The 23,454-nt window shown below is 38.6% G+C and overlaps 1 protein-coding gene across 1 annotated transcript; it reads right to left on the reverse strand.

Moving 5' to 3' along the window:
* Positions 1-568: 568 nt before the first annotated feature.
* Positions 569-21,038, reverse strand: TMEM168 (transmembrane protein 168). The gene is made up of 4 exons (XM_010018610.1): positions 19,902-21,038; positions 8,259-8,401; positions 5,637-5,911; positions 569-1,412 (listed from the first exon to the last, which is right to left on the reverse strand). Exons 1-4 carry the CDS (start codon positions 21,036-21,038, stop codon positions 865-867), a joined length of 2,103 nt encoding a protein of 700 aa, XP_010016912.1. The 3' UTR covers positions 569-864.
* Positions 21,039-23,454: the final 2,416 nt, after the last annotated feature.

The following is a 23,454-nucleotide window of genomic DNA, read 5'->3' on the forward strand; positions in this document are numbered from 1 at the left end:
GGGTAGCTTTTCAAAACACAAACCAGTAAGAGGCCCAGGAAGGAAAAGCCAGAACTACCTTAAGTGGTGAGGGAAAAACTCTCACTGTACTTTTCATTCCATGTATGAAGTAACTACTGGGAATATTAAAAAGAAAAATAATTAAAAAAGATCACCAGTAAGATACTGAATTTGGAAAGTAACACTGAAAGTTTTTAAAACTGCACTTCAGCAAACATTTTCCGAGCAGCGCCAGAACATCAGAGGATTGTCCCATTTCCTTGTTTTCTGTGGCAAATTTCCACGGATGCAGTAAAGAACTGAGGCAGGGGCTAAAAGTGTAAAGGCAAATAAAACTAAAGATTCTTGGTAGCTACTTACCTACAATGGCTATCCATCTATTTTTTTGGCTCGATGCTGTTTTACAATACCCTTGATTGCACTATATAATTTCAAGGACATATAAATTGATTTGAATATTAGCTTGGTTCCTTTCCTGTATGTGAACCTTACAGTGGATGTAAATGACAAAAAAGCACGCTGTAACATTCACAGGAGCTGTTGTCCATCAAACTGATGACTCTGAACAATGCCTGCTTTAAGTAACACCTATGAACATGTGAACTGTCTCCAAAATGCATGGTCATATTAAGTCTCTTACATATGTACGTACAGACCACCAACAAAAATCAAACACCATAGTCTGACCCTCTTCTATTTAAGACTGCAGTTTCTAACTGTTGCATATACTGTAGCTGCTCAAAGAGCTGATTAAAGTGAGTGCAGCAGATTTTTTCAGAGAAAAGTACTCATATAAAAAGTTGTAAGTACAGTACAGTGAGAAAGGTCCCAGAGCTCTCACTTCATTTTCTCTTTGGTTGCTAATTAGGATTTGACAAGTTTGAAACCCTGTCCAGTGTCCAGCACTGTGGGAAGAAACCAGCTCATTTTCAGTCTTTTCAAGCACCTAAAGCATGCTTTACAGACCCAGAACAGATTGAGACCACAAAACCAGTTTGCCAAATGTACTAACGGATAGGTGATACGTGGGAAGTATATCATCCAGTGTTTGGCAACATCGCTTCCCGTTGGCAAATGCAAAGTGTAGTCACTCCAGTGTTTTGACACACCATACACTGCTTTCACTGTACGTCCCTTTTCGGACCAGCTGATGTTGCTGTCAGGGTTACAGTTGTACTCAACCCATTGCCTGGTGAAGTCACCAAGCTGTGGAGGGTCTGATTCCTCGATGTCTACAACTCTGGCCATTTCTGCTCCTTGCACAGCAACGTACTGGTCATTTACTTTTCTCACTTCTTTAACCCAAGGCTGAGAGTTCTCACAGTCTAAAACGATGATGAGTCGAGAACAGAAAGTACCATTCTTTTCTCTCCACCAGTCCAAGAGTGTGTCCAGTCGTAAAGCATCACCCCCTGCCACACGGGAAAAAAGATTTCATATTAGGACAAAGAAACAGAACCCTCTCTACAGTTCTGACTGTGGGTATTTTAACAACCTGGACAGATATAACAGAAGTTTTCAACTGATCCTCCCCATCTGCAGATGCTGCAGATCTCCAGGGAGGTACTGACTGATTCCACCTGACTTGCTGTGGCAGATGAGCACATTAACTCACCCTTGGTTAAAAAAAAAAAAGGAATTCCCTCACAGAGTGAAAGAAATTGCAGCCTACTGGAGAAATCTGGAAATAGCTGAACAAGAAAACCAGAAGTAAGAGTTTAACTTGTATTATTATTAATAATTTTAAGAAGAAAAAAAAAGTCCCTTTCAATATGTTTTTATTAGTATTAAAAAGGACTCCTCTTTTAAGGAAAAGAGAGGACTTTAGAACACAACACATGCTAACAGATTTGAAGCACAATGAGAAAGCCACCTACAGGCACAACCACTGCTTTGGCTTAAAAAAATTCACATGACCAAAAATGGAGAGATTTACTCTACAGACACAGTTGTCTTCAGACCTTCAAGAAAATTAGAACTGGTATGGTTTTACAGCTCAATGAAATAAAAACATCACAGGATTTTTTCCCCACAATATTTATTTCCTATCAGCTCAGAAAACACTTGCAAGAAGAGCATCCAACTTCTCATGTTCCATCTCAGCTCTAGCTCTGACAATGCTTGGGAAGATCAGATTGTAATTAAACCAAGTTACCTATAGTGGGGACATACGTACTTCTGCTTAACTGTAATGGATACTGCAGGACCCATGTAGCTTTGAAAAGCAGACTACTTACTCAATTGCCTAAGGAAACATCTTGCAAACAAGTGGATAAACCTCCACTGGCTCTGTAGTGACTATTAATGTGACGATCTGTTGGCAGGTTGGAGCTATGAAACAGATTTACAGTAAAAACACTCTAGTATGAAAATGTCAAATTTAAAAAAAATTAAGACTTTTAGAAGAGAGGAGAATGTCATTTAAAATAACTGCATTTTAATTCCATAGTGATTTTCACCATGGAATGTAAGTACATTTAGCAGTGTTTAAAATCTTGTTAGTAGGAATTTAACTGCACAGATGAATCTCAAATGGAATAACTGCCTATTTCAGCACTAACACTTCTACCTGTAAGTGGTGACAAAAAGTGCTTCAAATTAATAGAGTTAAAGCTTTGAGCATGCTATTGCAGTTAAAGTAGAAGCAAAATTGAAGGGCTACAACCTTCTCCAAAAAACTGGAAAATTTAGTACCAAGGAGAATCTTAATATACAAACCTAACGTAACAACTTGTCTTGGTACATGATCCCCAAATTGCTGTAGTTATTTACAGCAGAGACTTCTGTAGAAGCAGTTTCCCTTTTCTAGGTAAGCCTTCTGTGTCAATTAACAGTAAAATTCCTTTATTTATTCATGTTTTAAAGGCTTGTAAGTAAACTTTATTTTAATGTATGCAGGGTGCAGGTGATTTCAAACAGTACTGGATAGAACTGCCCAAAGAAAACCATATCATCCTTCATGTACACATCCTCAGCTTCTAACCCTATTGATCATAAACACACACACTTATCAGCCAGTGCAAAGTTTGGGCACCAAGCTGTGTAAGAAATCCATGTTCCTAGCCGTGTCTGGCTCTGACAGGTTTTGCAGGCAGTTAAGCTGATGGTTTCAGCAATAGAGACAAAGCTTCATTAGTCCAGCTCTTGCCTTTGCCTTCCCTCAGAGAACATGACCTCTCAGGTCGTTTGACTGCTCATACTTTATGCATGACTAGTTAACAGCTTTTTTATACACCACTGTGGTACATCCCAGCTTCCAACAACAGAGAAACATCATTAGTGAACGAATAAATCCAGCAAGCTTCATTTAAAAGATGTTACTACAAAGCAAAGTCTACACTGCTACTGCTGTGCCGTATAACGACATAAGCGGGCAATGAAACATTACTTCTTCTATTAGATCCAAATGTTTTATTTTGTTGTTTCCATCTCTCTTTATCCTCTCCAGAGGTCAGAGGACAGCACACATTATGGGAGCTCATGACCAAATGTTCCATCTGTCACAGAATGCCACTGTCCAATACATGCAGTACAATTACACAGAGAGACTTCATCTTTTCAATTTATACTTCAAGTTACATTCAGGAGCAGTGCTATCTGGAAGAAGGACCATGATTTATCTAAAATTAATCACAAAAAAGTATCCAAGGCATGTGATAGCTGCCTGTTCCTCTCCTTTATGTGACTATACATATCTTGAAGTAGAAGCTGAAGATGTGCTGGGACAGAGAACTGAAAAGGAGCTTTGTGAGAAAGCTGACCAGAACTGTACTTACACACTGCATATTTTACTATAGAAACTTTCTTTTAACGGTTACCTCAGCCCTTATTCTAAAAGTGAAGACACAGTTTATTTTAGGCTACAACCACTTGAGCAGGTACACAGAGACCTGTCACACTCCAGGCAGGATAGGTATAAGCCAGGACTGGTCTGGAAGCTGTCCAATTTGTGCAGCAACATTTGGCTCTATATATGCTAGATAGCTAACTGTGTCTGCACTGCCAGCTGGAGCATGGGTGGGAGGCAGAGTTTGCTGCTAGCCAGCTCCACACAATGTGTGGACGCACTTAGCAATTGCACACGGTGGCAGATGCTCTTATGGACAAACCACCCTATTCTTGGAGAAGTCATTCAGCCACCCCAGCGTACACTGCAGTATATCACTCACACTAAGCTCAAAGTACAGCTGTGGCTCTTTTAAACTACTGATACAGACCAAGCCTTTGAGAAAAAACACGTGTTGCTCTTCATCACGTCTAATGGTTCAGGCATGGAGTTGCACCAAACCAGGTATACGGTCTCCAGATGAAAACTGACCTGCACCTGAACACCTCAGCATGACCACTTGCAAAGCTAGTATCCATCTACACTGTTGAATAGCACACGTGCCTGGAGACAGACTGCTGACAAACAGCCAGTAGCTCGCAGGGAGAGCGCTATCCAAGAGAAATAATTCTGTCCCAGGAAGGAAAAGAGTTGCAAATTTTCAATGTATTTACTGTAACATTCACTTTTCGCATGCAGCAACTTCAGAAGCCTGGTTCCATACAGCAGAAAAGCAAGGCTATAGCTACGCATGATTTGAAAACTTCAGTAGGTTTACCAAAGAATACAGTTGAGAGAGAACTGCCCATTATACAGACAGATTAAAAATGGGCCAAGAGAAGGAGAAATGGTGAAGTTTATGCCATGACGAGGCTTAAACTGGCCCTTTTTATAGGGGGCTGTAGCCTGCACCCACAGTGACCCCCAACCTCTAGGATGTCAGCAAACCATAGCTGTTTTCGCAATACAAAGTTTGCTATATGTGTGAAGACCTGCTCTTCTAGTGTAGATTGTGTATCTGTCTCCTATTTCTTGTATTGAATCTGTCTTTTACAGAAAGTACAAAGCACCTCTTAAGGACATGAATGCAGTCCCTCATGACAGCCTAACTGACACCGTGACACAGAACAAGGCATAACTCAACTCTGCCATGTTCAGGGAATGAGAAGAGGTTCTACTGTTCATTACAGGGAAGAAATATTCCTCAAAATACAAAAGAAATCATAGAATCATAGCATCATTTGGGTTGGAAGGGACCACAAAGATCACCTAGTTCTATACCCTTGCCATGGGTGGGAACACCTTCCACTTCGACCAGGTTGCACAAAGTCCCATCCAACCTGGCCTTGAGCACTGCCAGGGATGGGACAGCCACAGCTTCACTGGGCAATCAATCTAGTTCCCTAAATCTGTTTTTAGAGCAGAAGGGTCACTGCCACTTTTCTAGAAAAAAAGTGAACTTTAAAGTTAACTTGTTGAATTGTAAGGGGAGTATGAAATGAAGTTTAAACTTGTAAGCATACATTTGGAGTCAATAATATTTAGACAATTTTGAGAACAAGTGTAAGATTAGTTAGCTGCAAAAGAATTTTTAACGAAGTGACTAAATACTACAATAACATAAAAGTTCATGAATTACCTGTTCTCCAAAGACTGGGTTTTTTTGCAATTCTGGATTATCAGATAACAAATGTGACCAAAACTTCAAAGTTCTGCAATACAGTATGATTTTTCACAGTGCAAATGAAGTGATTTGGAAAGTTTATCAATATCAAAACTATTAATAAAAAGAATTCCACAAATCAGTTACCTGCCAAGGCCCATTCACCAGTGCCATGTGAGTGACCACTGTAGTATAAAATGTAGGTATCATGTCTGGGCCCATCTGATGTCCGAAGTTCAAGGAAAGACTTGATCTTGGAGTGAAGGGTATCAAAGGTCAGCCCACTTGTAGAGTAGTCACAACCATATGTCTCAATCATGTGATATGCAAAAAATCTTTGGATGGCATTAAGCATGCCAGTAGACCTCAGATTTAACTCTTGCACATGCTCAGGTGGAAGAAGAGTTGGTTGGCCATCAGGACTAAAGAGAAGAAAACCAGCTAGGATTATTATCTGTAATTATTTCATGCTTAATGGACTTTTAGCAACTGGTGATTTTTTTTTCCCTGTGCACATTTTCTCTGCTATGAAGTAGCACTGTTCTAAATTCAAATTCATTTGAAATGTACAGTTTATAAACAATGCAAAACACTGCATTTGAGTGAGGGACCACTATCTCCTTCTCCCTTCCATCACACTCCTTTCACTCAAAGTATAGTCCTTACTCAACCCCACGCTATTCCTGCAGGGAGAGAGAAAGGAGCCAGGACATTAACACACTAGGTAGGCTTCAACAATTACATTAAGTCCCACTGGGAGAGCATTGCCTTCAGACAGGCACTTTTTCACATACAACTGGAAAGAAGTACAGGTAGAATGAGTGCTAATCTGCACAGAGCATGCAAACTAGTTTCTAATAATAGACTAAAGAGAGATTCAACTATACATTTTGCTCAGATATTTTGAATTAATTTTTCTCTGTTCTAAACTAGCTTTTATTCAATATGGTACTTACATAAACACAGCAATTCCTACTTGTGTGTGTGGTTCAGATGCTGATCTTTCAGAATCAAAAATGCATTTCAGATAATGTTATTCACAGGTCAGAAAATGAAAGTTCTAAGACAATTACAAACCAGACCTGGAATAAAACATGTATATATAGATGTGTACGTGTCTATGAATATGCATATATAACAAAGGAGTACCTGGGTTCCAAAACTATTAAAAATATACCAAAATACACAAACACTTTTCCCCCCCCTTTTTTTAAGTCTACACAAGTATTCACTAATCATGAAAATAAGAGGTCTGGTGTTGCACAACACCTAGTTATGGGAATGCTCTTCAGGATGTGTTTTCAGAAAAAGAAATAACATTCATCACTCTTCAGCCAATGGTAATGATAAAGAAAATGACTGACAGCTGTACCAAACTGGCCTGATTTGTGCTCAGTTACAGACATGGAGAGGTTTTGTGGGTGAAAATACGGAGATGCACTCACTCTACTAATACAAAATGTGACTTCTGTTTTCTATACATATGCATGTACGTACATATTCTTCATGTATTTTGTTTGCAAGTCAGTGTGTAAAGCTACCTGCTTCTTTGTTGGTCTAACTAATTAAGTTTTGCACCTCCTCAGCTCTCTAGTGCCTTCAGGAAGGCTAGCCTTCCACTACTACAGCTATACTGAATATATCATCATTACTGTTTATCTCAGCAAGTGAAGCCTCATCACTGAGAGAGTCAAGCTTTGTTAATAAGGAAGTTCAGTGCTGCAAGGTCCTAAAAGTTGTTCAAGAGTATGTCACTCACTCAAAAATGAGAGGGAACTGCCAGAGCCAGAATAATACGATGTAATGAAGGAATTAAACTGTTGTCATAGAAACAATCAAAATAATCTATATTGTATTCTTTTAACCCCCAACAATAATTGAGTACACGGATGGTTTTGAGTGCTGAGCTGAATGACCAGAAAAATTGTTTTTACACTATTTCACACTATTTAAGATACACTGATCTAAAATGAGCATGCAACCTTCTGTTTCTTTGCCTGCTAATTTTTATCCCTACCCACCGAATCTATTACACATACTCAAGCTGGGCAGTTTTCATTAACTGGGCAGTTCTATTTTTAAACCTCTGATTTCAACTTACTACTCCGTTTCTCTTGTAAATCAAATAGATAACTTACACAGTTCTTGTTTATTGTTTACAAAAAAGTGTATGAACTATTTTAATTATATGGCTAACATAGCATTTGCAAATTTAAAGCTTAAAAAAACCCCACAAAAAAGGGCAAATAATAATAGTACAATCCCTCCACCCCAATAATTTCTTATATGGCAACATTTATATTGGAACAAAAATAAGCTGTAAACTCACAATACCAATTGTGATACGTAGCCCACTCACAAATCTGATTTTAATGTCCTTTAAAGGTAGACACCATACCATTTAATAGAATTCAAAATTGTTCCAAACTGATCTATTTGGCTTATTAAATCTTCTCATGTAAAATATCTGCACTCAGTCAAATGCCCCAAACCTCCTTTGTGTGAGAGACTGACTGTGGAATCTGCTTACGCATGATTGGCGTGCAAAGCCTTCACTTCCTTTCTAAAAGCAAATAAAATGCATATTAAAAGGTGGATTCAGAGTTAATCATTCTTTTTGGAAGGTGAGGAAAAGTAAAAATACAGAATCTGCCTATTATTTAAATTTGTATTTAATTACTGAAAAATACAAGCGACAGCACTGCGTTGCCTCTAGCAGCTAACAGTACACTTACACCATTGTGAAGTTGAAATACATGGTAACTGTACCTGCAAAAACTGGTGGGAATCACAACAGCATACCCAACACATGTTCCTCCCAAGCAGTTTCCCAGCTCATGGAAAAGCCCATGAGCCATGGACTCCAGAGGTAAAACGATGAGAAATACACTCATGAAGATCCCATTGGTTGGCTAAAAAGAAAATGGAGATTTAGGTATTGCATGAAAAATCCTTCCTGTCTGTTTGATGAGTAATTCCCTGTGTTCATTCACATCCTGAAACATGCAAGTTATTATACATAATGTAAACTTATTTTTCCACATGTTACAAGGTGAAGTACTCTAAGGACAAATGAAAGGCTTGGGAAGAAGGTGGCTGATAAGCAGGGATCACTCTTCTGAAAAGAATGTATTTGAAAACACTAACAGCACAGAACTTAGGTTTAGAAGCCCTGATGCCTTAGCTTTACCCATGTAAGCAGGAAAATCAAATGCCATGGAATTATTTATGTGCATAAAATATGTCTATCTGTAAATACCTGCAGAGTCAGGCCTTAATCAGTAAAGTTCAAAACAGAATATTATGTACCTAGCATCAGATGACAGCATACTATCTTGCATCATTAAAAATATAGATTTAACTATTCTTGCTCTTTAACGTCAAGAGTTTTTAAAATATTCTTTGTGTAATACTATGTATCATACAAAATATGATTCTGAGAACATTTATGAACATTATTGCAAATACAATTCTTTATCAGCTACATAAATAGCAGATGAGAAGGGACATCCACCAAAGGACTTTGTAGCATTCACACAGATAATCCCCACATTGAGCTTTCTTGTTTTGTAAGTAAAAAGCAGGTTTGGGAAAGATTACACTCATTGATAGATGGATGCTTTCTGTAAATAAGAAAGAAAGGCTTCAAAAATTAAGTCTCAACCACTAGGACTAGTAAAATGAGAATGGACTTCTGAAATGCCAGATGTCAGGGAGAGGCAGAACAGATACAGATTCATTTTAATTATTTTAATATGATATAAATGGGTTTACTGAGGCATTAAATGTTTTAGGAATGGTAGAAACAGTATTATAATACATAATTAACCAAGATCCTTAATATCTGTGGTGCAGTTACTAAAGTTTGCTATATAGCAAAGGAAATAAATTTATATCTACAGATTTCTATCTTGAGAAGAGTCCTGTGGCCCTTGACCACATGTCTGTTTTATCCACCCTCTTTGCATAAATCTATAATATTAATGGTTTTTAAAAATCTGCATATTGCCTTAGTGTTTACCAGTGATTTGGTGAGGACTGGGAGTTCAGCTTAACACAGAGACAAACCTATGAATAATTTGGAAAGTAAATTATAATGAAAAAAACCTCCACCTACACCAACTCAGTTCTTGTTGGCACATGGCACTAACTCAACTATATCCAGTTTTTAAACAAAGAAATATTACATGATACAGCCTGAAAGAACAAGCTTTACCCACCTAATGTGCTTTCTGCCCTAAGGAAGACTACTATTTGCGACCTGTCCTGGTTTTAAAAAGCGTCCCATTATACTTCTGATGGAAGGATCTCAGCTATGTGTCCTTGAAAGGGTAACAGGAATACTTCTAACCACAAATAAACACCAGAATTTGATATTAACTGATAGCATTATTAACCAACAGCACTATTCTCAAGTAACTGGTAACTGCTGATAGCATTATTCTCAAATTCCAGCGTCTGAAACCACTATAAAACTATACCCAGCTCCTACTATGCTTTATACAATTCATGACAAATGAAAAGTTTACTTATGTAGCTTCCAGCTCTCAAGGACATGAGGACATGACATTGAGCAGACACCAAATTATGTTACAGAACAACCATGGAGACCAGACCCCTTTACCCAGACCCCTGAACACCGTATCACAAAAGCGCAATTAACATGCTCATTGACTCGCTAACATTCAAGCTACAAAACTGGTTCAGATATAATCAGTTCATCAACAGGTGATAATGCAAGAGTTAATAAAGTTAATAATACTGCAATCCAGTTTCATGGGGTATAATGTAATTTTATGTTTTGGTGCTAATAAATTCAATCTACAAGGAGCAATGTGTGCCAATGAAGCACACATACATTACAGGAGATTCACAATCACTTTTATGTACATAATTTTCTTAGCCATCTCAGGAGACCTTCCAGACACAATCCTTTCCCCATCCCAGTTTTGCCTAGTCTCAGTGCAGAGAAGCATCCACATAGTGATTCTCAAGTTTTTTGTCAGAAAATAAAGATTTTCAGAATAATTTCCCCAAAATCCGTACAACTACCTGAAAGGAGCAGAAGACAGGAAAGCTTAAAACACTGTAACAATTATGGTGCAACCTCAATTTGTTTTGTTGTCAAGGAGAAAAAAATCTTGCAACCAAGACAATACAATTTTTGCTTCAGATGTATCATCAAGAAGTACTCTTTTTTGGTTGTCCAGTTTCCCAAATGCACTCTGAAACTGAAAAGGACTCAGAGCAGCAATAAGAAGCTACAAAGATTTGGTTAGTTTTTATTCTATAGAATCTTTGTGAAATGGAAGACTTTGATGAGATAGTGGAACTCTCTAGCTAAATTAGTTTCAAGATTTGGAGAATTACTTTTGCAACTGTACATACCAGAAGGATAATTTGCTTGAAGTTACAAAAAAAGAGGAAGACTTGGATCCTGCTAAAAAAATTTGTCTAGAAGAGCTTCCTATTCATGATCAGTTAGATTTTCTAACCTTTGTGAAGCCTGAATGCATGGACTGGGAAGTACTGCAATGCATTTTTATGACAAATTCAGCCTTTCCATAATATATAAACATGACATATAGAAGTATTACTTTTCTTGGATCAAACTGCTCTTACATTGCATTAGTGCTTTGATTGCAGTGAACATATTACACAATAAAAAACACATTTGTCCATAAAAACTACAGCAATCACAAAATCCTAAAGAATACTACTATATTATTACTTTATATGGATTTTATTGTGAAAGTTTTCTTACAAGATGCCATGTTGTTCTAAGCACTCCCTGCATTTCCCCAATCCCTAAAACACATGAAAGTTATTAAGCACACAGTGTTCTGCAGTAACAAAATTTAAGATCATCACAAAGATTAATAGTGCTCACCAAACTTCTGAGTCTGACTAGTAAATAAAAATCTACATTTAACTGTTGAAAGTACTCCCACTAATATGAAGGTAGTGGAAGAAAGCTAAGGATCCTACACAGAACTGTAAGGATCATCTATGATCCATCTTGCTCTGTATCTTGCTTTGAGTTTGCACCAAATACTGAACAGGAATGGGAAATATGCTCTATAGTGTTAAGACTCAGCTCCATCTGAAGTTTCATCTTCATTTAATGGCCATCTTATGCTATGGAGTAAGAAAATTTGTTTGCATGGATATTTTATATTTACAGATATCCATCTAATGTTAAAATGCTGGCACCTGTTGTCAGCACTTTTTCAACAGGTTTTATTTAGAAGAAATATATTACTAGCAAATATAAAAGTGATTAACAATATTTAGAGCAGCTCTACAGTAAATAATAAAATATTTTAGTTCAGTGCTGCAAAAATGGCATCTTAGAATACCTAAACTATGAGAACTTGGGATACCAGAAATAGTATCTAATTGAGTTATTAATTGTGGTAAATCTGAAGATAGGTTCCTCTTTTAAGATAGCAGCGAAGATGCCAGGTGGAGACTGTCAGTGCCCTACTAAATCCAGAAGATTTGATGACTGGTCCTTAACGGAGCAGATGGCCATGGATGCGTAGGCGAAGCCAGAAAGGGATTTTGTTCTTTCATCTGTTCAACCTATTTTCATTCTGTTTCTGACTGCACTGGCAATTGCAGCCTGCAGTACATCCCTGTACTCCAAGGGCTCATCGACTCCTGACAGACTGCTCAAAAAGCAAACAGAAGACATGGAACATCTCAGCAATCCCACCGAAAACATGAAACATCATCTTATCTCTTAGTCTTTGGGGTTTTTTCCTTTGTCTGTCTTCTTCTATATGAATATTTAGGAAATACACAGTGTGTTCTCTGCACAAAACGATGTACAAGAAAAAAAAAATAAAATACACGTCTTGCCTTTGATGACTGAAATGATAGACAATAAAGGATTGTTGAGATTCACTTTCCACTTTCTTCAGTGTTTCAAGCAATGCATATCATTATGCGTAACTGCTACAACACCAGAAGAATTCAGGAGTATTTTACAGCCAAGATACTTGTTTTATAATTAATGGAAAGAACAATCCCAAGGAATAAACCACTGCTGGAAGTGGAACAATTCTGGAACTGTGTTTAACAATGGAACATAACTGACATGTGACTGATGAAAATAACAGGGGGAGGGAAGGAGGGAAAGAAAAAACTAAAAATGAAACCTTAAACCTTTTAAATTGGAAGCCAGTTATAAAGACCTACAGAAGAGCCCTTCTGTTTAAAACAGAAATAAATTGCTAAACATATGTCAGCTACAATGATCACAGAATCACTGAATGGTTGAGATTGGAAGGGGCCTCTGATAATTGTCTGGTCCAACCTGCTCCACAAGCAGGCTGCTCAGGAGTACACGTAACAGACCAACCACTGAGGAGGATTACACAGATGCCTCTTCGTATTTCCAAGCAAAAGTTCTGCCCTGCTTTCCATCATCCAACCTGAATAATATTTACCTATTTTTATATATCCATATACACACACATAAGTAAATAGAAAATAAACAGTTCTGCTTAGCTCCTCTGCAGTCAGTCTGCAAATGCAAAGAAGTATACGCTCCATGACAGAGCTCAGGAGAAAAAGGATAACATGGTAAGTAATCTGCAAATATTTGATGGGTATCTTGTTTTCATTCGGAATACACAATATATATTACAGATAAAAAGAAGCATAATGACAAAACTTGTGAAGTAACAGTGGTGATTAACTACCAGAAAAAACAGTCTCATAACAAGTTACTGAATGAAAGAATAGCCTCTGGAGAACAATAAATAATCCATTATTTCTGACTACCAAAACAGCACTGAGAAAATCTAGGAAACAGTTTACAGAAAATAACCATCATGTTCACTGGGAGATGGATTTAATGCATTGTGTTTCCCATCCCTAACTCCTGTTCTAACCGCGCAAAAGCCTGTGCTTTAGTCTGCATGCATTGTCCCAGCACACCCAGAAGAGGTTGTCAATTTAAAAGCACACCAAATGGACTTCTGTATTTTTTAATATAAAAATTTGAATTCAGAAATTAATGAGATTTTGACAGCAAGCTTACCACATAAATCAGAGTCTTCAGACTAACAATGAATACTTTCTTTTCTCTTGTCACCAGAGATCCCCTTCATGACCTCAGGGCCTCTGGAAGTGGTGGTGACAGCAGCAAGGTGTGCTGTCACTGCAGATGGGAGCAGGCAGCCTGATGTAGCCCGTGGGACAGGGCTGGAGAGGTTCAGAGCCAAGGAGGGCTGAGTACCCACCGCAGAGAGGAGGACAGGCAGCAAAAATAAACAGGATAGCGGGCAAGTCTGAGAAGAAATGATGAGCAGTGAGAGAGGGGCATTTAGGATCCAGCTTAAGAGATGATGAAACAGTAGGGCAAGGGGGAATAAAGAAACTTTCAAGAACTTTCAAGAAAGTTTCAAGAGAAACCGAACAGGCAAGTCTATAAAGAAATAGCAAAGTACAGATATCCAAGTCAAATTGGCAAGGAGAGGAAAAACTGTTAGTGAGGAAAGGGCGGAACTAAAGATAACCAGACAGAGGAAAAACAAGCATGAGCACATGGCTATTTGAGAAAATACAGAGAGAGGCCCAGAGGATGCAGCAGGGCCTCCATGGGAAAAAGAAAAACATAAACTGGACAAGTGAAGTCTGAGGAGGACTGGATTAAAAATACAAGTCAGGAAGAAAAGAAGGGCAAAATGAAGGAGAAAGGCTGGATATGATTTGCATTCAATAAAGTTGTTAAATGTGTGATGTTAGCAAAAGTATGTGCAAGTAAATATAGATTCAGAAAATAATCCTGCTTTTAGAGAAGTTACAAGAAGCCACTATCTTCAACTTTATTAAGGCATTGTAAATTGCGCTTTCAAGAAACACCAGGTAATCATGTCACAATAAAAAATACAGTATCACTAACTCTCCCCAAAACAAGAAAATGCTCATGCATACAAAACCTACCTTTTCTTCCATCAATAATTTGAATTCAACCGTACTGTCCATTTAAGCACAAGTACTCAAGCGTATTATGAATACTGGTATTTTACTAACCCATATAATTCACTAAAACCAAGAATAATGTAGTGTGACTACTTAATTCCATTACTCCACCTGTCTCTGACATAGTCCATTTTTCTCTTGGTAATATTAAATACAGGTCTTCCAGGGATAATTATTTTCTTTGGCCAGTAATTCAGAAAACCTGTAGTTACCTTGGCATGGAGCACTTAACAAAACCTGATTTTAAGTTTCTGAGAAAGAGAGTGCTCCAAACCTTTCCAAGACCTTTGCTTGCAAATTCCAAGACCTTCATCTGCAATTTTTTCATCATGTTATTGGCTTCTCAAAGAAGCAATGCCTGAGTCATTTGCGTGACTTCTACTGGATCCTGTCCCATCCAAGGGCCTAATTATGAACAATCACATGAGTAATTGCTGAAATTAGTTGGAGTTAGAGTCTATTCATCTGACTGAAATTACTCACACAAATGTGAAGGAGGAGCAGAACACTTCCTGCAGATTTTGCAAGGAAAATGTCAATGTATTTCTACAGACAAGGCAAGGTGTCTTTCCTCTCCAGCTAAAGCAGGGATTATTGTCAGAAGCAGACCATGTCCCCCCTGAAACATAACCCACCAAGAAGCTGTTACTGCATTTTTGAATGCAACCAGCTTTAACAAATTACTTTTACACTCCTTATGCTTCCTAAGCTCATTCTCCAGCTTCAGACAGGCCTGTCAATTCTGCTCTTCACATTTAAAGTCTCATCTGTCAGAGATTCTGCTTTCAGGAGCTACAGGTCAAGCCAAGCACATACTGCAGCACCATGAACAGAGACTTTCAACCCCCTGGCGTATTACAAGGGCTAAGCTCCCCTTAAGAAAAGATGCTTGGCTAACAGGACTTTCAGCCCCAGCAGTTCTGCATGAGTCAGAAAACCACTGCGTGTTCAACAGTGAGTTAATTGACCTCACTTTATGAGCCCTTCCACGAAAGGAGGTTTGATATTTTTCTGGCAATTTTAATCAACTGGGATACTTCTAGCCACCAATTAGCAGACAACTGTCTCATTAGGTCTTGACCTTGCATACACTTGAGACTTATATGATGCACAGATATTAGTTATTAGAAATATTAAAAGGGCATATATAATGTGCCTGCAACAAAGTTTTCCATGAAACAGAACCCATCCCCTCCACCGCCCCCTTTCTTCTGCAACCTAAGACACAGCTGAGCTAGACTGTTCATATGCTGTGACTATTTATAGCTATTAGGAAGTACCTTTCCGAGGCTCAGGTTTTAGTCAATTCTATTCATTACACAGGAGGTCAAATGGCAGACCATGAAGTGATTTCAAGCCACCTCTCTTATCAAATACAGTATAATTAAACAAGCTTTCAGTACATCTTCAGCGTGAAGAAATGTATAAATAAAAAATGTTTCACCTTCCAGGTGGCACTTAACAGATTTCAAATATAATTAGCACTTTCTAAAATGACTACATAGTGAAGTTGCAAAGCCTGAAACCCGCTAATCTTCCACATACAAAAAATGTTTTAAACAATTTTCAAAAGAGCAAACACATTTTCAGGAACTGGTGACCGAGGAGGAGAATGTAAGGAAAAAGTATGTTTAAAATTTAAGTTAAAAAAACGTCCATAATACAAGAATGTGAGAGTTACTGTATTAGGCTGCAGCAAAGGTCTGCCTAGACGAATGTCTGGTCTCCAAAGAGGCCAAATGGATGCCTAGGATAGGCTATAAGGACAGACCAAGCACATTTCCCATGTACACCAACCACTGGTGGCTCAAGGACTTCCGGAGCCCAACATGGTTTCCATGTAGTACATAAACCTCAGTGAATTTGTTTCCATGAACTTGTTCACGTTGCTCCTGATCCTCCCCAACTGCTTGGCACATACGGCGTACCAAGATACACAGCCGCAGAGCTAACTCGGTGCTGTATGAGGAATGATTCCCACCTCTCTGGCTCCAACCTGCTTCTTGCCAACTTGATTCCCCCCAACTTCTGCACTGAAACTGATCCTTTATTGTCTCTTACTGTTTACCTTCTCCCATATCACACATATTTTGCATATTCATCACATTCTTGCTTAGTTTTCTCTTTTCCTGACTGAAGTATCCGTGTTCATACATTCCCTCCATGTAAACTGTTCCATGTCTCTAATGAATTCTGTTGCCCTTCCCTGAATTTTTGCTTGTTTTCTTATCTACAGGATGGCAAGTAAGAATTGCAGTTATTCAAAATAGGGATGCTACAGATTTATACATAATGTCATAATGATACCTCCAGTCCTTTCCTAAGAATTACCAATGTTTTATTTGCTTTTTTGACCACTAATACACATTAAGCTGATGTTTTTTATGGAAAGGTATCTAAGACGGCCCTAAAATCTCTTTCTGCCACATACTGATGTCACTAACCTTTTTCTGCAGCAAAGTTTTCTTAAAACCAAACCAAACCCAAACAACCCCTGAAATCCCACCAAGTAGTTAGCAATAATTGTCACTTTTTAAAGAGGAAAGGCAGAGAGTGATCTCTAACAGGCTGATTTGTTTCTTTAGATGTTACAATACATATAAATCACCATAAGAAAAGTACATATTCCCTGGAGAAGCTTGTTTGTTGCATTACTGTTGAGCTTGTTAGAGCTCCTGAAACAGCAGACTCAAAAATCCAGCAAAGGATCTAATTTGAGTCTTCAGGCCTCGAATGTCCCCCTGCAAAGAAGAAAAAACACTAGTTTCCTTAAACCTCTGGAAAAAAAAAATGCTCTGCAAGAGGGTGAACTGTGTGCTTATGCATCACTGCTTGCTTTCTTGCAATTATTTTGAAACCTCACGCTATCCAGAAAAAATACAGAAAAGGCCTCAGCTTCCTACAATCACTTTAATGAATTACACATCCATTTACTAATTTCTGTTCTGGCCAGGTCTGATGAAGTATTTCATTTTCTGACAAGAGATGAAATGACACACTGATCTGCCAGGCAAACGTCACAACATGTTGTGAAGTAGAAACACTTTTAGTTGGAGACAACCATATTCATAATCTTAAGCTAACCCATTACTATAAATATATGATGAAAGGCATATAAATACATGGTGAAAGACACATAACTACAGTAAAATAAATGTAATTACTAAAAATAAATTATCATAAAAAAAATGGATTTCCTGACAAGTGAAAGTATTTCATCTGATGCCTTTCACTTTTGCTACTACTATTACTCCTCCCACTGAGTAGGCAAATACACAACCTATCAGACAAAGGTGATGAGCAATAGCTTATCTTATTTACACACAGGATGATAGAAACTGAAATTAGCTAGTAACAAATACTAAGATTTTAGCCATGTTGCCAGTTTGCTTCTTGTGAATGGTCCTGAGAAAGTCATTCCACAGCACAACTGCACTTCGTCAGAACTAGAGAGGACTGAAAATTAGCACGCATGTAACAGCTGCAGTTAATCTGGGGCAGCATACAGAGACAGAAAAGAATTACAAGGAATTATCAGTCAATGTAAGAGAAAAAAGTAACAAGTCCAACCCTCCTCCATTATGCACACAGTTTGCAGTAATCAAGCAGCTCTAAAGGATGTTCCTGTGTGCTTTAAACAGATGGCATGGGGAGAGGGAGCCCTTCCGGTGGAGGGTTACAGCAGGGAATCCTGTCCAAGCCTGTGGTTAACTCTCTGCAGACAGGCTCTAGGCACCACCAAAAAGAACTGCCTCTTCCCCAGTGACTATCTGGACAACTTACACACTTGATTTGGTTTGACTGTTAACTAGGTGAAGGGCCTCTATTCAAGTAACAATTACATAGTTTTTAAATTAACTAATGTGTGCCAGGATATTAAAGAATGGCAAGGATAGAGAAATTAGTAAGACTATCTGATAGAGATGGTAGAAGAATTGCTTTTACTGAAAAAGTCACCTAGCATAAAAAAATTAAAGACTAGCACTTTGATAAATCACACAATTCTCAGAAGAAAAAGTATATAAGTGAGCAGTATCAGGATGTTGATATCCCATCTTTGCTGCTTCTGACTCCCAAACCTCTTTTCTATCTCTGTCTATGCATTAGCACCTTTACTTTCTAGAAATACGTTTTGGCGATTGTTCTTCTCTCCTTATTTTTGGTTCGGTTTCTTTCTTTTGGCCTTTCTGCAAGCCCAAACACTATAGCCATGCATGCTGATACTTTCCCAAAGAAAGAGCAAAACTACCCAGCCTTCCTCCCAGACTTGTCTGTTAACCTCTAATCCTTTTCATCCAAATAAAAACCACCCTCTCCATCCCCAACTCCCCACCAAAAAACCCACACAAGAAAATCCCACAAAACCAACCAACAAAAAACCCCCCCCAAAACCCCAAAAAACCCACCAAAACCCAACACAGAAAAACTCACAAAATAACTCATTTTTCTTTCCCACCAAGCTCTTTAATGCCTTTCATCCACCAGGTTATTCAATCTAAGAATATCTGCAGAAGTGGGCAGTAAATTTTTTCAGAAACACTATAGAGACATTTCTGTAATCTGGATCTGCTATAAATAACACACAATTTTTATATATTATTATATATACATACATGTGATTCATTTAAGAGATGCATGCATACAAAAATGATTGGTGTCTTTAGATCAACTTAAAAAAGAAAACAGACACCAAACACCCTGTAGCAACTGTGACAACACACTTGGGCACTCAACAAATATTTTGAGAGAAACGTATGTTTTCTGCTAAAGAAAAGACAACATCCTTAATTCAGAAATGGAAAGAAAAGTCAAAGAACACTGTGATTTTAAGAACTGGTCTTTCAGAGGACATATGCTGTGGTGCATAAACAGATATGAAAGTATGACGCATAGAGCACACACTATACCAACATTTACAAGTTTATCAACTGACCTTGATCTCCACACTAATGGTTAAATGTAAAGGAAAATTATTAATAAATTAATTCTTAAAACAGGAATGGCTTTGATTCAGTTAAAACAGTCTGTAAGAAAAGCCCTTGATATAGTGAGCATTATTGGAGTTCAACGCTGCGATTTACTTTGAAAACTAACTCTAGTGCACAGTGAATTCAAAAGCAAAATAATTTCATAAGCAGGTAAATGTAGACCTCTTTTGCCCTGGAAGCACTCATTAACTCTTCCTATTATGCCAACATAAGGAAGCTGGTAAGATCCAGTTGCCTTAACAGGTCACAGTCAAGACAGGGCAATGTGTTAAATTTGATGTGTGTGCTGGAGAAGCATGTGCTGGTGAAACCAAGGGCCCCACCTTCAATTTGCCGAGCTGCAGCACACCATCGAATGTCATGGGAATTTTAAGAAGCCAACAGTTCTCAGGAACAAGAGAGGGATCAAGATAAAGAGATTATTTTTTACCTGCCAGCAAACAGCTCCCAAAACGGCAGTCGCGACAAGGCTGAAAAATACTAGCTGCTGCGAAATCAAACAGAAGTGACGCATTCCTTTAGACGCCATAACTCTGTCAAGGCTGTTGTTTTCTGCACGGTGGGTATAGTACACCTTGTGGCAGTCATTTAGCTTTGTGTGAAATCCCCAAAGAGTTATAAAAAAGATCACATGACAAATCATCCAGAAAATTCCAAAAATAGAAAAACCAGGTATCACAAAATACCAGAGATCCAAATCACGCAGTTTAAAGGCTGCAAGAATGAAAAAGGTGAGTTCGATGACTCCAACTAAGATGACAGAAAGCCTTCTACAGATTTTACCACGGTACAAGTAGGGCTTCCATCGTTCAGTAACTGAAAGTCCACTGAAGTAAACGTCGAGAAGGGGATTTGAAATCAGGCAGCTGAAGAAACACGCCAAGGCAAAAGGGTTTGTGGGGATTTGCAGTGATGGAAAAAAGAGTAACGATGCAATGGCTCCAAAAATTGCCAAATTTGGAATTGCCAAAAAAGACTTCATACGCAAGTCAATAATCAACATGGCCAAAGCCACGACCAACAGAATAATACTTCCAGATTTTTCTACCAGCATAGTTGTGCTGGCAATTGCAAACCCAACTAGCTCCAAAAATTCAACTGTTGTCAGCAGAGTTGGTCGATGATGGATACAACCACAAATCCTCTCAACCAAAGCATATAATATCCTTAAAACAATGGCAGAGAGGAGTAAGTATTTTGTAGCTTCTTCTTTCACATCAGTTTTGAATGCAGAACTATTAAGGAAACAGAGAAGGCCAAGCAAAAAACCAAACCAGAGATTGGAGAGACTCAGACTTGCTGTTTCCATTGAAAAATAGTAATACAGTATGCTGGCAATTCCAAGAACAAAGAGCCCTAGAATAAATATTACCAAAATCAGTGCATCTCCTGTTTTTTCCCATCTGACATAAAGGCCCATGCAAATGGCAACCAGGAGGTCGATTCTGGCGAGATAACCAAGGTATCTGACTGATGAGTGCATGTTCACTTCTCTGTTTGCTTCTTCTAGCCTTGTCATTGCTGCATAGAGACAATGACTAACACAGTAACGCAGTGATTTACACATGTAAACTACAGTTAGGGGGTTTTACCCACTTGACTGAAAGTAAATACTTGGGTTTCATCCAACAAACACAGTGCAATCACTGCCTTCTCTAATATCATTTCAGTAACAGTAGTCCAGAATCACTGAAGTCCTGGAAAAAGAATGAAACAAGTTTTAGTGGCAAGTAATTCCATTTAATCATATACAGTATAAACATTCACTTCCTTTCTCACCAAAGAGTTTATCTAAATTAAAAAGCACGTAACAAAGAGCAACGAAGTGTGTTGTTACAGGTCATTCATATCGGGGTCATTATTAAAACCAGTATTTGAGCAACCATTCTATGATTTTCACTTCTCCAAGCCACTTTTTTTCCCCCACAAAAAACCCCAAACAAAATAATCAGGTTACATATTCTATTTAAAACTTAAGCACCTCCTACTCAGATCTGCTTAAAACCAAAATGCTTTTCTTTTTAATATAGTAAAGGAACGGTTACTAGTATTTTTAGGGGAATTTTGAAAGAAATGTGGCGAGGCAGATTTCACTGACACCCACTGTAAAACCAGCCTAAGTGGTGTAGAGACAAATCAGGCCTAAGAAACACTTGTTTAAGTTACTGAAGTTTGGTAACATCAAACTACACATTAAAAATCTGTTTAATTGAAATACAATACATACCATATACTTAAAAGCAGTTATTACAATGCCATTTCAACTTAAAGTTCTCTGGATTTCAACTACGTGTTTTCTTAGTACTCATTATTATTAATGTTTTATACATAGAAACTTAATTCTCAGCAGCCTGTGTGCTCAAGATCTCTAAATATTTTCCCCCTCACTTGGCAATATACTTACTGTTCCTTTCAACCTTTCATTTGTTTCTACTTTACATAGGTGACACAGCCCAAAGTTGTTACCACATTCCACAATATATCAGGTATCACAGCACGGTCTGCAGTCTCACAGGTTTTTGTACCACCATCAACATTCCCTTTACAGTGAACTTGACCCATTTATTTCAACTTCTACACAAGCCCTCCCCCTGCCCACAGCTGTCTCTCATGGTTCAAACCATGAACGCACAGGAACAATTTCTCATCTCCTGCCAACCGTCAGCACTGACGCATGACAACTGCTATGCTGAAGCACATCTGCCATGCCATCCTCTTATCTTGGTTCCTGAGCTTCTCTGGAACCTCTCCAAGTCTGGGGGCTAACAGCATAAACATTCATTTAGACAACAGCCCCAGAGAGGTCAGCAACCTGGCTCATACGCACAGGGCGGAAGCTCCTAATGCCTGGCTTACAATTCTGCTATAGTGGCTAAATCGTTCTCTGGTGGGGTCGTTCCACCAGTGAACTCCCTGCAGGCAAGCAACCATTCCAACAGAAAACCACCCTGACTGCCTCCGCTCGTGCCAAGGGGAGTCAGTCTTGCTGCCATCACACCACGAGGAACACGAGAGAGAACCTCCTCTGGTGCCGCCCCACGTGCTGCACCAGGTGCTGCGGTGGGAAGGCACCACGTCTGCTCGAGCACAAGGTATATGCAAAACGACAACCCAGACCGTGAATGCAACCTCTGCTTCCTGGCGACACCTTCCAGCCAATTAGCAAACCATACCGTTCATCATTCCTGGTCTTCTAACCGAAACACACAGTCACCTTTTTGGTGAAACAAGAAAGAGGAGCATTCTCATGCTTGATGTATCCCATCACACAACCATTACCAAATAAACATAACACAGCAATTCAGACAATTTAAATGGGAAACTTCAATATCTGATTTCTTCTTTAAAACACATCTAGTTGGTAAGACTGACAATTTAGATTAAGACTGTTCAAAGTCGGGGGGAGGGAAGGTGGTGTGTTTGGCTTTCAAACTAAAGGCCTTTAAGTCTCAGGTTGCACCACCCGAGTTGCACATCTGAGCTAATCACTTTCAGATTGAAACCAGGATGTATATGCCCACTTTTAAATGTGTCAGCTTTTGCAAACAGAGATTTAAGCAAAACCTAGAGTCCAAGCAGAGATACAGAGACTGAACTATCCAAGGGCTTTCCCAAAGTAGTTTTAACCCTAATTTATCTAAGAAAGTAGAAAAAAAAACCCCAAAACTCAAAGATGGTGTGGTAGTTTCAGTGCAGCTGATTTAAAGTCCACGTGAGGTCTATCCAAAATACTGGATTCACTTTCCTCCAGGTTAACATGTTTAGTTTATTTATTTATTTAAAAAGGAACTCTAAGACTTTTTTTAAACAAAAGCTCGTATTTATCTAAGGCATTAATACCGTCACCTCAAATCTCAGCGACCGACCCCGGCAGTTCCCAGACGCTGATGCCGGGCCCACGTTCCGGGTTACCGGTGTCAGACACACAGAGGCCACGGCCCAAGCACCAGCTATTGGGCTGACCCGCCCCGGTTAGTTCCATG

The sequence above is a fragment of the Nestor notabilis genome, unplaced genomic scaffold (genome assembly GCF_000696875.1).
Source record: "Nestor notabilis isolate BGI_N333 unplaced genomic scaffold, ASM69687v1 scaffold11137, whole genome shotgun sequence".
Lineage (NCBI taxonomy): Eukaryota > Metazoa > Chordata > Aves > Psittaciformes > Psittacidae > Nestor > Nestor notabilis.

Bases quoted from the DNA above. Each gene is read 5' to 3' on its own strand.
- TMEM168 (XM_010018610.1), bottom strand. From the start codon at position 21,038: ATGTGTAAATCACTGCGTTACTGTGTTAGTCATTGTCTCTATGCAGCA. The intron at 8,402-19,901 runs GTAAAAAATAAT...TTTTCTTTTTAG, and splicing joins TGGGAGCTGTTTGCTGGCAG to CCAACCAATGGGATCTTCAT. The intron at 1,413-5,636 runs GTAACTGATTTG...CCCGTGTGGCAG, and splicing joins TGGTGAATGGGCCTTGGCAG to GGGGTGATGCTTTACGACTG.